A 16576-nucleotide genomic window follows, 5' to 3' on the forward strand; every position below is an offset into this window, starting at 1 on the left:
AGGGAACGCCGCCGCTGCAGCAGAGGGAAGGATCCTGCATACAGGTGGATACTGCCGTCATCATACCCCTTGAGCCTCCACGTTAACCCCCCATATGCCAGTTGGACTATACCTAGGATCCCAGACACGGGCGACATCAAGCATCCCTTGTGCCTGGGTGCCTACGTGGGAGAAGAGTGATTTCTACAATTAAGTTCTCCAGGAACTGATAAGTTGCCACCCCATAAGAGAATAACTGTCCATTGTTGTGCACTTCTGTTATTTCTTCAGTCTCTGATATTATCTGTTATAGTATTTTCTCTGTTATATTATATGTTTACCTGTTTTACTCCCTGTAAATAAACCTCCCCTTTTACTGTTGGTCTGCCTGTTCTGTGGTGACATACACTCACTGGCCACTTTATTAGGTACACCTGTCCAACTGTGTGTTAAGACTTAATTTCTAATCAGCCAATCACATGGCGGCAACTCAGTGCATTTAGGCATGTAGACATGGTCAAGACAATCTCCTGCAGTTCAAACCGAGCATCAGTATGGGGAAGAAAGGTGATTTGAGTGCCTTTGAACGTGGCATGATTGTTGGTGCCAGAAGGGCTGGTCTGAGTATTTCAGAAACTGCTGATCTACTGGGATTTTCACGCACAACCATCTCTAGGGTTTACAGAGAATGGTCCGAAAAAGAAAAAAAATCCAGTGAGCGGCAGTTCTGTGGCCGGAAATGCCTTGTTGATGCCAGAGGTCAGAGGAGAATGGGCAGACTGGTTCGAGCTGATAGAAAGGCAACAGTGACTCAAATTGCCACCCGTTACAACCAAGGTAGGCAGAAGAGCATCTCTGAACGCACAGTGCGTCGAACTTTGAGGCAGATGGGCTACAGCAGCAGAAGACCACACTGGGTACCACTCCTCTCAGCTAAGAACAGGAAACTGAGGCTACAATTTGCACAAGCTCATCGAAATTGGACAGTAGAAGATTGGAAAAACGTTGCCTGGTCTGATGAGTCTCGATTTCTGCTGCGACATTCGGATGGTAGGGTCAGAATTTGGCGTAAACAACATGAAAGCATGGATCCATCCTGCCTTGTATCAACGGTTCAGGCTGGTGGTGGTGGTGTCATGGTGTGGGGAATTTTTTCTGGGCACTCTTTGGGCCCCTTGGTACAAATTGAGCATCGTTGCAACGCCACAGCCTACCTGAGTATTGTTGCTGACCATGTCCATCCCTTTATGACCACAATGTACCCAACATCTGATGGCTACTTTCAGCAGGATAATGCGCCATGTCATAAAGCTCGAATCATCTCAGATTGGTTTCTTGAACATGACAATGAGTTTACTGTACTCAAATGGCCTCCTCAGTCACCAGATCTCAATCCAATAGAGCATCTTTGGGATGTGGTGGAACGGGAGATTCGCATCAGGGATGTGCAGCCGACAAATCTGCGCCAACTGTGTGATGCCATCATGTCAATAGGGTCCAAAATCTCTGAGGAATGCTTCCAGCACCTTGTTGAATCTCTGCCACGAAGAATTGAGGCAGTTCTGAAGGCAAAAGGGGGTCCAACCCCTTACTAGCATGGTGTACCTAATAAAGTGGCCAGTGAGTGTATACTCCTCCTGCACGTTATTACTCTGGAGTGATAATCGAGCACTGAACACATCCGAACACCGTGATACTGGAGTGATAACCAAGCACCGAACATATCCGAGCCTGCAGTGGGAGGTGTTAGGCGGCCGGCAGCGGGAAAGTGTCAGGCGGCCGGCAGCGGGAGGTGTCAGGCGGCCGGCAGCGGGAGGTGTCAGGCGGCCGGCAGCGGGAGGTGTCAGGCGGCCGGCAGCGGGAGGTGTCAGGCGGCCGGCAGCGGGAGGTGTCAGGCGGCCGGCAGCGGGAGGTGTCAGGCGGCCGGCAGCGGGAGGTGTCAGGCGGCCGGCAGCGGGAGGTGTCAGGCGGCCGGCAGCGGGAGGTGTCAGGCGGCCGGCAGCGGGAGGTGTCAGGCGGCCGGCAGCGGGAGGTGTCAGGCGGCCGGCAGCGGGAGGTGTCAGGCGGCCGGCAGCGGGAGGTGTCAGGCGGCCGGCAGCGGGAGGTGTCAGGCGGCCGGCAGCGGGAGGTGTCAGGCGGCCGGCAGCGGGAGGTGTCAGGTGGCCGGCAATGGGAGGTGTCAGGTGGCCGGCAGCGGGAGATGTCAAGAGACCCCACATTACATGATCATTTACCTAATATTCGAGTTTTGCTGCTGAATCCTTTCTCTGTCATGGCAGAGATGATCCAGTTCATGTATCGGGAGGACTGCGCCATCTGTCAGGAGAGAATAGAGGGCATTAGCTGTACATCGGACACCCTGCGGGCACACCCCATCTTCGAGGCCACCTGATGAATTAAAAACATAAGTGAGGAATTTAGCAATAATTTCGTGCATCTAATAATTCATTGCACAAATTATTGTGCACGCTGAAAATGAAATAAAACCTGTACTCAGCGCGTGAGTGGTTATTTCAGAGGGTCGTGGTCTTCATGATGCGGCAAAATGGGTAAAAGACAGAAAATGGCAAAAGTAGTGGTGTGAATCTGCGTCATCTACCGTCGGGTGCAGATCTTACTTCATTTTCGGAGGACTATTGGGATGAATTTTAGAAGAAATGTAAATAAAGTGGTGAATTCACCTGCTCCTCCAGCGCGGACAGCCTGGACTCCAGCTGATGGCCGACGCTGCCCTTCTCTACTTTAAATAGCCGCATCATGGTGGAGACTCTGTACAGTGGACACAAGATGAAGACGTTACATGAGATAGGAACAAGCAGCCAACAGCGGACACTTAATAATAATAATAATAATCTTTATTTATATAATAATAATCTTTATATAGCGCCAACATATTCCGCAGCGCTTTACAGTTGAACAGTTTCAAACACAACAGTCATAAGTAACAACGTTAACAATACAATAATTAAAGCGAAATAAGACGACCCTGCTCGTGGAGCTTACAATCTACAATGAGGTGGGGGAGATACAAAGCACAGGTTTGTATTTACAATGATGTATTCACAATGACGGTCCAGCCATCTTCAGGGGGTGGGGGTTAGATGGAGATAGTGAATGGGCTACACACACACAAACATAACATGACTTTGATTACTGAATGTGATAGGCCGCTCTGAACAAATGTGTTTTGAGCGAGCGCCTAAAACTATGCAAATTGTGGATGGTCCTAATATCTTGGGGTAGAGCATTCCAGAGGATTGGCACAGCACGGGAGAAGTCTTGGAGTCGGGAGTGGGAGGTACGGATTAGGGCAGAGGTTAGTCGAAAGTCATTTGCAGAGCGCAGCGGTCGGTTAGGCCGATAGACAGAAATGAGGGAGGAGATGTAAGGGGGTGACACTTGACCAACCCGGACACTAGATAGTCCTAACCAACAGTATACAATGTGCATAACGCTGCAGAAAAAATTTCATAATAAAGAAAGACTGCGCCCACCTGCCCAAAACCTGAGAAAAGTCTGTGTCATAGAATAGAAAGAGTGAGCGCACCTGCCCAAATCCCGGGAAAAGTCTGTGTCATAGAATAGAAAGAGTGGGCACACCTGCCCAAAACCCGGGAAAAGTCTGTGTCATAAAATAAAAAGAGTGAGCGCACCTGCCCAAAACCCAGGAAAAGTCTGTGTCATAAAATATAAAGACTGAGCGCACCTGCCCAAAACCCGGGAAAAGTCAGTGTCATAAAATAGAAAGACTGAGCGCACCTGCCCAAAACCGGGGAAAAGTCAGTGTCATAAAATAGAAAGACTGAGCGCACCTACCCAAAACCCGGGAAAAGACTGTGTCATAGAATAGAAAGACTGAGCGCACCTGCCCAAAACCCAGGAAAAGTCTGTGTCATAGAATAGAAAGAGTGAGCGCACCTGCCCAAAACCTGGGAAAAGTCTGTTTCATAGAATAGAAAGACTGATCGCACCTGCCCAAAACCCGGGAAAAGTCTGTGTCATAAAATAGAGAGACTTAGCGCACCTGCCCAAAACCCAGGAAAAGTCTGTGTCATAAAATAGAGAGACTGAGCCTACTTGCCCAAAACCTGGGAAAAGTCTGTGTCATACAATAGAAAGACTGAACGCACCTGCCCAAAACCCGGGAAAAGTCTGTGTCATAGAAGAGAAAGCCTGAGCGCACCTGCCCAAACCCCAGGAAAAGACTGTGTCATAGAACAGAAAGACTGAGCGCACCTGCCCAAAACCCGGGAAAAGTCTGTGTCATAAAATAGACTGAGCACATGTGGCGCCCCTGAGCTTCAGTCGCCACAGAAGTACTGCACCTCCTCCTGAGGTGTGGTACCCCACCATCCAGGTAAGGTGGGAGCTCCAGACCACGCTCCCCACACTCGGATCCCACACAACATGGTAGTTCAGCAAAGCCACATTGCGGCTCCTTGCTTAGAGAGAAGCAGAGCACCTTTGGTGGTTCCCTGTTGAGAATGAGAATGTGAATGCAGAATTGAAAATTACAGGTGACGAACCAGGTATCTACGGTTGTCATCCTAAGTCTAGAAGAGACAGTGAAAAGTAGAAAATGTGAAAGATAATGGAAAGAGATGTGTTGCTAGAAAATGTGAATTGATATTGAGTTTGCTTATATAGCACTTTACATTAGGTAGCATAATTTAAAATTTAGATAGCGAGTTAAACTGTTTGTAACGTTCAAGAAACCATGCCTCCTATATTAGGAAGTTTAGTATAAGAAATGTTTATTCAGCATTACCAAAATTTTGTATGTTCCTATATTGCCAACTGTGTTTGCTTTGCAGCCCGCGGACGTGCTGTGTTTAATGGGGGGAAATGTGGCGCCCCTGAGGCTCAGTCGCCACAGAGGTACTGCACCTCCTCCTGAGGTGTGGTGCCCCACCATCCAGGTAAGGTGGGAGCTCCAGACCACGCTCCCCACACTCGGATCCCACACAACATGGTAGTTCAGCAAAGCCACATTGCGGCTCCTTGCTTAGAGAGAAGCAGAGCACCTTTGGTGGTTCCCTGCTTGGAACACGAAACGTGCTGGGAGGCGGGTGGAGTTTAGAATACATAAAGAGCCGGAAGAGTTAGTTAGTCAGTCAGTGAGTGGGAGAGTGAGAGTCTCGGAGAGGAGTGAGGATCTCTGGAAGAGGGATGGAGGAAGGAACGCTGCAGCTGCCTCAGTGATCTGAGCCAGCTGGCACAGGAAAGGCAAGAAGGAGAAAGACATTGGACTGAAACCTGACCTTCCATGAGAGAGAGGGATTATTATGGAACGAAGGAGTAAAAGGGAACAAAGAGGACATGGGTTAGAGGAGAACCCTGCCTAGAAGTTCTAAGCGCAAGGCCGGGGCCCGGTCCCCGAGGTGGTATGGACACTAATGGTTCTGCAGCAGACACCGGTGGAGTAGTGGGCTGTAAATGCACTACTCCCATCTAAGACTTGGGGGCACAACAGTAACTTGGATAGTGAGCCGGGACTCAGGAGTAAGGAGTCCCCGAAGCAGGCTACAGCTGTCTGCCATACAAGTAGAGTTCTTGGGAACATCTGTCAGGAGGCACTCCAGGGTAACTCGGTACTAGGAGTACTTCACTTAAAGGCACTATAGAGGAGACGTTCAGAAAGGTACATGTTGGCGGAGTGTTGGAAGGGAGCATCCCATCTTGCCTGGAGGTTGACTGAGCCCAGGACCCGGAGGACACAGCACGGAGGCAGGCATCTGTGTGAACTGCAGACTGTGAGTAAAGCTTTGGAACTACATACCCTGGTGTCCACTTATTCCCTCATCACTACACCCCACACTGCTACATCTGGGCACCGGCCTCCACACCGCCTGTGCCTCTCCTCCATTGCTACATCTACACTGCCCTGGGACTACAGCTCCACCTGTGGGGAGCTTCACCATCTTGACTGCAACCGACCACCAGTCCCAGAGGATCTGCATGCAGTGTCGGCCTAACACCTCACTTGCCGAACACCACAGGTGGCGTCACAAACTATTCATAAACTTTATTTCATTGTTCATTCATTCCCCTTTTTGCCATGGAGCCCCAGGGCCACGGACCGGGTCACAGCTTCCGTGACAACTCCCATTGAGATCAACGGGCCCAGTACCAAGTACCCCACTAGGCCCTGGTGTGGGCGCTCCATTTTGGCGTCACGAACAGGATGACGAGACCCGATGCCATCGGGTTCTGTGTGCCTAAGATTTGCTGACCTTAAAACTTTTAAGAATGTGTAGAAGACCCAATTTGATAGACTGTGAAATGAATACTAAAAATGGCCGACAGCCTGGAGAAGAAGGGCATGATAATATGGGCAGTCCTAAGAAAAGAGCGCAGACTGTCCTGGGCCTCCCCTGTCTAAACTTCTATGCGGCAGCAACTTGGCCCACCCCCCGAGGGGTTCGTATACTGGCTTGGTATGGAGGCGCTGGAAGAAGATGCCGACCCAAGAAGGAGGGACAGGAGCCAGTGGCGGGAAGGAAGCCGAGACAGGAAGAAGAACGCCAGAACGCCATGTTGGAAGAAGAGGGAAGGAGGCCTGCGGAGTGCGAGGAGGCTGAGCTGGATCTCCCCGGCGCCATGGCTGAAGGCTCGGACCCTGCTTCTACGCTGAATCGCTGGCAGCTAGAGGAAGAGGCCTGGCTGACCCAATGTTTTCAGCTGAGGCAGGAGGCCTTGTGGAGGCTGAACTGGCAGCACGCCCAAGAGGGGCCTACGCCAGCGGTACCGCCGTCACCGGTACTCATCGCTGCATTACCGGAGATTCCCTAGGCAGACGCCATGGAGCCTGCAGCTGCTGCCACCCCACCGACAGCATCCGGAGTCCCTTCTCTTCCGCCACCACCGGAGGAATTGTATGAGGCCCCGGGAGCTGAAGTGGAAGAAGAGGAGCTCCTGCCCGGCCCTGACGCGGCCGCACAGGTCCCACCAGAGACCACTGCGGACCCGGAGCCGCCATTAGCTCCACCACCATCCCTGGTGTCCCACCGGACAGCATCCACCGCCACTATGCCTGCACCTGAACAGAGACCACACCGCCGGGAGGCTCCAGGTATGTCTGATGCCCCTAAACCTGGGAGGGCCCTGGGGTGTACCGCGGTCGCAGCGGCTGGCCAGGTCGTGCTAGATCTGGTCTGGGACCGGGATACCAGCCCTCGGGGGGAAACACCGGAACCCCTGACGGTGGCGCCGCGGTACAAAACCAGCTTGGATCGGTCCCGGGAGGAACGGGAGGATGATGAGAAATGGGCTAGTTGTCAAGCTACCATCCGGCAACTGGCAGCTGAACACCGGGAGAGGGAGCAGTGCCGGCTAGCGGTACTAGGTCCGGATTTGGACCGGAAGGAGCAGGTCAGAGCCGGTCACTACGATCCAAAAGATGCGGCAGGTTGGGGCCACGTCCTGAATGTGAATCATGAGAGGGGGTTCGGCTTTATCCAAGACCCTAGCCGAATCTCCGATCTGTTTTTCAACCAGAGAGATGTAGAACCCCACTTGAGAAAAGGACACCCTGCCAGAAACCTGAACCCGGGAGATCATGTGACCTTCACCAGACACGAAGGTCTGAGGGGCTGGTATGCTATGAACATTAGGCGAGTCCCGGAGGATCTCATCAAGACCTACAGGCAGAAACCACCCACTGCCCCCATGTGCCAAGCTGGAGCCGTACCAGTCCCACAGCCAAAAGTACGGAAAGCCGCAAGCTTTACCCCACTGGAGGAAGAGTACCTGACGACTGCCAATGCGTTTCTCTCATCTGGTAGCAGTTCCAGTCCAGAAACCCCAGGAGGGGACCACAATTATTCAAAATGCTACTTTAAAGTAAACCTCGTTGCCCAGGAGGGTATTTGCACAGTTGTGCCATTGTTTTCTATTTTTGCACCAGTTTTCTATTTTTGGTTATCATGTCCTAGTTTATTTTTCCAGTGTTGCCCTGTTTTGTTGGCAGCCTTCACACCTGAACTGTGGAGATCATGAACGCTGAATGGTCCAGAACTGTAACTTGTAAATAGTTTGCACCTCTTTAGGTGCTCTCTCTTGGTTTTACATAGGACACTCTTTTTGAAAGAAGATCTACCTCAATATAGGGACATTTCCAGACATGGTGGTTGGACCAGTGTCTATCTTTGCACTTGATAATAATGCTCACTGTTATAGTGTATAATGAAAGTATTAATGACAGATTTTATAGAAATACTAGCTGAAAAGCCCGGCGCTGCCCGGGAATAGTAACTAACTGTGGTTAGTTATAGCAAATTATAATTATCCTCCATCCCACAGTGCCCATATACCCATCATACATATCCACGATCTCATAGTCCCGTGCCCATATACCCATCATACATATCCGCCATCCCATAGTCCCGTGCCCATATACCCGTCATACATATCCTCCATCCCATAGTCCAGTGCCCATATACCCATCACACATCCTCCATCCCATAGTCCCATGCCCATATACCCATCATACATATCCGCCATCCCATAGTCGAGTGCCCATATACCCATCATACATATCCGTCATCCCATAGTCCCATGCCCATATACCCATCATACATATCCTCCATCCCATAGTCCCATGCCCATATACCCATCATACATATCCGCCATCCCATAGTCCCGTGCCCATATACCCATCACACATCCTCCATCCCTTAGGCCCGTGCCCATATACACATCATACATATTCTCCATCCCATAGTCCCATGCCCATATACCCATCATACATATCCTCCATCCCATAGTCCCGTGCCCATATACCCATCATACATATCCGCCATCCCATAGTCGAGTGCCCATATACCCATCATACATATCCTCCATCCCATAGTCCAGTGCCCATATACCCATCATACATATCCTCCATCCCATAGTCCCGTGCCCATATACCCATCATACATATCCGCCATCCCATAGTCGAGTGCCCATATACCCATCATACATATCCTCCATCCCATAGTCCAGTGCCCATATACCCATCATACATATCCTCCATCCCATAGTCCTGTGCCCATATACCCATCATACATATCCGCCATCCCATAGTCGAGTGCCCATATACCCATCATACATATCCGTCATCCCATAGTCCCATGCCCATATACCCATCATACATATCCTCCATCCCATAGTCCCATGCCCATATACCCATCATACATATCCTCCATCCCATAGTCCCATGCCCATATACCCATCATACATATCCACCATCCCATAGTCGAGTGCCCATATACCCATCATACATATCCTCCATCCAATAGTCCCATGCCCATATACCCATCATACATATCCTCCATCCCATAGTCCCATGCCCATATACCCATCATACATATCCGTCATCCCATAGTCCCGTGCCCATATACCCATCATACATATCCGTCATCCCATAGTCCCATGCCCATATACCCATCATACATATCCTCCATCCCATAGTCCCATGCCCATATACCCATCATACATATTCTCCATCCCATAGTCCCATGCCCATATACCCATCATACATATCCTCCATCCCATAGTCCCATGCCCATATACCCATCATACATATCCTCCATCCCATAGTCCCATGCCCATATACCCATCATACATATCCGTCATCCCATAGTCCCGTGCCCATATACCCATCATACATATCCTCCATCCCATAGTCCAGTGCTCATATACCCATCACATATCCTCCATCCCATAGTCCCATTCCCATATACCCATCATACATATCCACCATCCCATAGTCCAGTGCTCATATACCCATCACATATCCTCCATCCCATAGTCCCATGCCCATATACTCATCATACATATCCTCCATCCCATAGTCCAGTGCTCATATACCCATCACATATCCTCCATCCCATAGTCCCATGCCCATATACCCATCATACATATCCACCATCCCATAGTCGAGTGCCCATATACCCATCATACATATCCTCCATCCCATAGTCCCATGCCCATATACCCATCATACATATCCTCCATCCCATAGTCCCATGCCCATATACCCATCATACATATCCTCCATCCCATAGTCCAGTGCTCATATACCCATCACATATCCTCCATCACATAGTCCCATTCCCATATACCCATCATACATATCCACCATCCCATAGTCGAGTGCCCATATACCCATCATACATATCCTCCATCCCATAGTCCCATGCCCATATACCCATCATACATATCCTCCATCCCATAGTCCCATGCCCATATACCCATCATACATATCCGTCATCCCATAGTCCCATGCCCATATACCCATCATACATATCCTCCATCCCATAGTCCCATGCCCATATACCCATCATACATATTCTCCATCCCATAGTCCCATGCCCATATACCCATCATACATATCCTCCATCCCATAGTCCCATGCCCATATACCCATCATACATATCCTCCATCCCATAGTCCCATGCCCATATACCCATCATACATATCCTCCATCCCATAGTCCCGTGCCCATATACCCATCATACATATCCGTCATCCCATAGTCCTGTGCCCATATACCCATCATACATATCCTCCATCCCATAGTCCAATGCTCATATACCCATCACATATCCTCCATCCCATAGTCCCGTGCCCATATACATATCCGCCATCCCATAGTCCCGTGCCCATATACCCATCATACATATCCTCCATCCCATAGTCCCATGCCCATATACCCATCATACATATTCTCCATCCCATAGTCCCATGCACATATACCCATCACACATCCGCCATCCCATAGTCCAGTGCCCATATACCCATCATACATATCCTCCATCCCATAGTCCAGTGCCCATATACCCATCATACATATCCTCCATCCCATAGTCCCATGCCCATATACCCATCATACATATCCTCCATCCCATAGTCCCATGCCCATATACCCATCATACATATTCTCCATCCCATAGTCCCATGCACATATACCCATCACACATCCGCCATCCCATAGTCCAGTGCCCATATACCCATCATACATATCCTCCATCCCATAGTCCAGTGCCCATATACCCATCATACATATCCTCCATCCCATAGTCCCGTGCCCATATACCCATCATACATATCCTCCATCCCATAGTCCAGTGCTCATATACCCATCACATATCCTCCATCCCATAGTCCCGTGCCCATATACATATCCGCCATCCCATAGTCCCGTGCCCATATACCCATCACACATCCTCCATTCCATAGGCCCGTGCCCATATACCCATCATACATATCCTCCATCCCATAGTCCCATTCCCATATACCCATCATACATATCCACCATCCCATAGTCCCATGCCCATATACTCATCATACATATCCTCCATCCCATAGTCCAGTGCTCATATACCCATCACATATCCTCCATTCCATAGTCCCGTGCCCATATACCCATCATACATATCCACCATCCCATAGTCGAGTGCCCATATACCCATCATACATATCCTCCATCCCATAGTCCCATGCCCATATACCCATCATACATATCCTCCATCCCATAGTCCCATGCCCATATACCCATCATACATATCCGTCATCCCATAGTCCCGTGCCCATATACCCATCATACATATCCGTCATCCCATAGTCCCATGCCCATATACCCATCATACATATCCTCCATCCCATAGTCCCATGCCCATATACCCATCATACATATCCTCCATCCCATAGTCCCATGCCCATATACCCATCATACATATCCACCATCCCATAGTCGAGTGCCCATATACCCATCATACATATCCTCCATCCCATAGTCCCATGCCCATATACCCATCATACATATCCTCCATCCCATAGTCCCATGCCCATATACCCATCATACATATCCTCCATCCCATAGTCCAGTGCTCATATACCCATCACATATCCTCCATCCCATAGTCCCATTCCCATATACCCATCATACATATCCACCATCCCATAGTCGAGTGCCCATATACCCATCATACATATCCTCCATCCCATAGTCCCATGCCCATATACCCATCATACATATCCTCCATCCCATAGTCCCATGCCCATATACCCATCATACATATCCGTCATCCCATAGTCCCATGCCCATATACCCATCATACATATCCTCCATCCCATAGACCCGTGCCCATATACCCATCATACATATCCTCCATCCCATAGTCCCATGCCCATATACCCATCATACATATCCTCCATCCCATAGTCCCATGCCCATATACCCATCATACATATCCTCCATCCCATAGTCCCGTGCCCATATACCCATCATACATATCCGTCATCCCATAGTCCTGTGCCCATATACCCATCATACATATCCTCCATCCCATAGTCCAATGCTCATATACCCATCACATATCCTCCATCCCATAGTCCCGTGCCCATATACATATCCGCCATCCCATAGTCCCGTGCCCTTATACCCATCATACATATCCTCCATCCCATAGTCCCATGCCCATATACCCATCATACATATTCTCCATCCCATAGTCCCGTGCCCATATACCCATCATACATATTCTCCATCCCATAGTCCAGTGCCCATATACCCATCATACATATCCTCCATCCCATAGTCCCATGCCCATATACCCATCATACATATCCTCCATCCCATAGTCCCATGCACATATACCCATCACACATCCGCCATCCCATAGTCCAGTGCCCATATACCCATCATACATATCCTCCATCCCATAGTCCAGTGCCCATATACCCATCATACATATCCTCCATCCCATAGTCCCATGCCCATATACCCATCATACATATCCTCCATCCCATAGTCCCGTGCCCATATACCCATCATACATATTCTCCATCCCATAGTCCAGTGCCCATATACCCATCATACATATCCTCCATCCCATAGTCCCATGCCCATATACCCATCATACGTATCCGCCATCCCATATAGAAAAAATAAAGACGCGCACTCGTGCTGTAGGAGGGGGTGCTGACTGAACGTGGATATACCACAGGTAAAAGTCAACGGGTAGACAGTCGCACTCAAAATTGAATGTCACTTGCATCAGAGTCATTAAAGGAATTATTATGATTTTTATTTATTTTTTTCAACAAATCAAGAAAAGTGAAAAAACACCGCAAACAGAGATCAGATTCCAAACATGAGTATTACACGGTTACGTTTCGACCTATACCTAGGTCTTTCTCAAACCATACTCAATAGGAGTGTCAAGGTATATGGAAAGAGGACAATTTTTCAGAGTCCCAAAGTAAGGGCTGTGGCAAGAGAGATCCCTGCCGCTCTCTTGCCACAGCCCTTACTTTGGGACTCTGAAAAATTGTCCTCTTTCCATATACCTTGACACTCCTATTGAGTATGGTTTGAGAAAGACCTAGGTATAGGTCGAAACGTAACCGTGTAATACTCATGTTTGGAATCTGATCTCTGTTTGCGGTGTTTTTGTGTGACTGTGCCAAATTTTGTGGCTGTAGCTGCGACGGTGCGGATGCCTATCACGGACATACACACATACACACACACACACACACACACACATACATACATACACACTTTGAGCTTTATATATTAGATATTGAGAAAGAGACATAGTGAATGTTTTACAGAGTTTTTGATTAAAGATGTTGAGAATGTGAATGCAGAATTGAAAATTACAGGTGACGAACCAGGTATCTACGGTTGTCATCCTAAGTCTAGAAGAGACAGTGAAAAGTAGAAAATGTGAAAGATAATGGAAAGAGATGTGTTGCTAGAAAATGTGAATTGATATTGAGTTTGCTTATATAGCACTTTACATTAGGTAGCATAATTTAAAATTTAGATAGCGAGTTAAACTGTTTGTAACGTTCAAGAAACCATGCCTCCTATATTAGGAAGTTTAGTATAAGAAATGTTTATTCAGCATTACCAAAATTTTGTATGTTCCTATATTGCCAACTGTGTTTGCTTTGCAGCCCGCGGACGTGCTGTGTTTAACGGGGGGAAATGTGGCGCCCCTGAGGCTCAGTCGCCACAGAGGTACTGCACCTCCTCCTGAGGTGTGGTGCCCCTCTCATCCAGGTAAGGTGGGAGCTCCTGACCACGCTCCCCACACTCGGATCCCACACAACATGGTAGTTCAGCAAAGCCACATTGCGGCTCCTTGCTTAGAGAGTAGCAGAGCACCTTTGGTGGTTCCCTGCTTGGAACACAAAACGTGCTGGGAGGCGGGTGGAGTTTAGGATACATAAAGAGCGGGAAGAGTTAGTTAGTCAGTCAGTGAGTGGGAGAGAGAGAGAGTCTCTCGGAGAGGAGTGAGGATTCCTGGAAGAGGGATGGAGGAAGGAGTGCTGCAGCTGCCTCAGTGATCTGAGCCAGCTGGCACAGGAAAGGAAAGAAGGAGAAAGACATTGGACTGAAACCTGACCTTCTATGAGATAGAGGGATTAGTACGGAACAAAGGAGTAAAAGGGAACAGAGAGGACATGGGTTAGAGGAGAACCCTGCCTAGAAATTCTAAGCGCAAGGCCGGGGCCCGGTCCCCGAGGTGGTATGGACACTAATGGTTCTGCAGCAGACACCGGTGGAGTAGTGGGCTGTAAATGCATTACTGTGGGGAGCTTCACCATCTTGACTGCAACCCACCACCATTCCCAGAGGATCTGCATGCAGCGTCAGCCTAACACCTCACTTGCCGAACACCACAGGTGGCGTCACGAACTATTCATAAACTTTATTTCATTGTTCATTCATTCCCCTTTTTGCCATGGAGCCCCAGGGCCACGGACCGTGTCACAGCTTCCGTGACAACTCCCATTGAGATCAACGGGCCCGGTACCGAGTACCCCGCTAGGCCCTGGTGTGGGCGCTCCACACACCTGCTCAAAACCTGGGAAAAGTCTGTGTCATAAAATAGAGAGACTGAGCGCACCTGCCCAAAACCCGGGAAAAGTCTGTGTCATAAAATAGAAAGACTGAGCGCACCTGCCCAAAACCTGGGAAAAGTCTGTGTCATAGAAGAGAAAGCCTGAGCGCACCTGCCCAAAACCCGGGAAAAGTCTGTGTCATAAAATAGAGAGACTGAGAGCACCTGCCCAAAACCCAGGAAAAGTCTGTGTCATAAAATAGAAAGACTGAGCCCACCTGCCCAAAACCGGGGAAAAGTCTGTGTCATAAAATAGAGAGACTGAGAGCACCTGCCCAAAACCCCGGAAAAGTCTGTGTCATAAAATAGAAAGACTGAGCGCACCTGCCCTAAACCGGGGAAAAGTCTGTGTCATAAAAAAGAGACTGAGCCCACCTGCCCAAACCCCAGGAAAAGACTGTGCCATAAAATAGAGAGACTGAGAGAACCTGCCCAAAACTCAGGAAAAGACTGTGTCATAAAATAGAGAGACTGAGCGCACCTGCCCAAACCCCAGGAAAAGACTGTGACATAAAATAGAGAGACTGAGAGAACCTGCCCAAAACTCAGGAAAAGACTGTGTCATAAAATAGAGAGACTGAGCGCACCTGCCCAAAACCCGGGAAAAGTCTGTCATAAAATAGAGAGACAGAGCACCGTGATACTGGAGTAATAACCGAGCAACGAGCACATACGAATACTGTGATACCGGAGTGATCACCGAGCATCGGGATACTGGAGTGATCGCTGAGTACTGAGCACATCCGAACACCGTGATGCTTGAGTGATAACCGAGCACCGAGCACATACAAGCATCGTGATACTGGAGCGATAGCTGAGCAACGAGCACATACAAGCACAGTGATACTGGAGAGATAGCCGAGCACCGAGCACATCTGAATACTGTGATACCGGAGTGATCGCCGATCATCGTGATACTGGAGTGATCGCTGAGTACTGAGCACATCCGAACACCGTGACGATGGAGTGATAACCGAGCACCGAGCACATCCGAACACCGTGATACTGGAGTGATAGCTGAGCAAAGAGCACATCCAAGCAATGTGATACTGGAGTGATAGCCGAGCACCAAGCACATCCAAATAACGTGATGCTGGAGTAATAGCCGAGCACTGAGCACATCCGAACAACTTGATACTGAAGTGATAGCCGCGCACCGAGCACATCCGAATACTGTGATACCGGAGTGATCGCCGAGCATCGTGATACTGCAGTGATAGCCGAGCACCGAACATATCCAAGCACTGTGATACTGGAGTGATAGCTGAGCACCGAGCACATCTGAGCACCATGATACTGGAGTGATAGCCGAGCACCGAACATATCCAAGCACCGTGATACTGGAGTGATAGCCGAGCACCGAGCACATCCGAGCACCGTGATATTGGAGTGATAGCCGAGCACATCTGAGCACCCTGATACTGGAGTGATAGCTGAGCACCGAGCACATCCGAGCACCGTGATACTGGAGTGATAGCCGAGCACCGAACATATCCAAGCACCGTGATACTGATGTGATAGCTGAGCACCGAGCACATCCGAGCACCATGATATTGGAGTGATAGCCGAGCACCGAGCACATCCGAGCACCGTGATACTGGAGTGATAGCTGAGCACCGAGCACATCCGAACACCATGATACTGGAGTGATAGCAGAGCACCGAGCACATCCGAACACCTTGATACTGGAGTGATAG

General features: G+C 49.2%; 1 protein-coding gene across 1 annotated transcript in view; it reads right to left on the reverse strand.

Annotated features, from left to right (window-relative positions):
* Window positions 1-16576, reverse strand: part of LOC141072548 (transient receptor potential cation channel subfamily M member 2-like) — a 493704-nt gene that overhangs the window by 304388 nt on the left and 172740 nt on the right. Inside the window, exons 24-25 of the mRNA XM_073559813.1 lie at window positions 2661-2748; window positions 2214-2295 (exon numbers count right to left, since the gene is read on the reverse strand). Of these exons, the coding sequence (XP_073415914.1) occupies window positions 2214-2295; window positions 2661-2748 (170 nt within the window). The remainder of the gene's footprint in view (window positions 1-2213; window positions 2296-2660; window positions 2749-16576) is intronic.

This window comes from Dendrobates tinctorius, unplaced genomic scaffold, assembly GCF_039654945.1.
Source record: "Dendrobates tinctorius isolate UK_male_01 unplaced genomic scaffold, ASM3965494v1 ptg000275l, whole genome shotgun sequence".
In the NCBI taxonomy this organism is placed as follows: domain Eukaryota; kingdom Metazoa; phylum Chordata; class Amphibia; order Anura; family Dendrobatidae; genus Dendrobates; species Dendrobates tinctorius.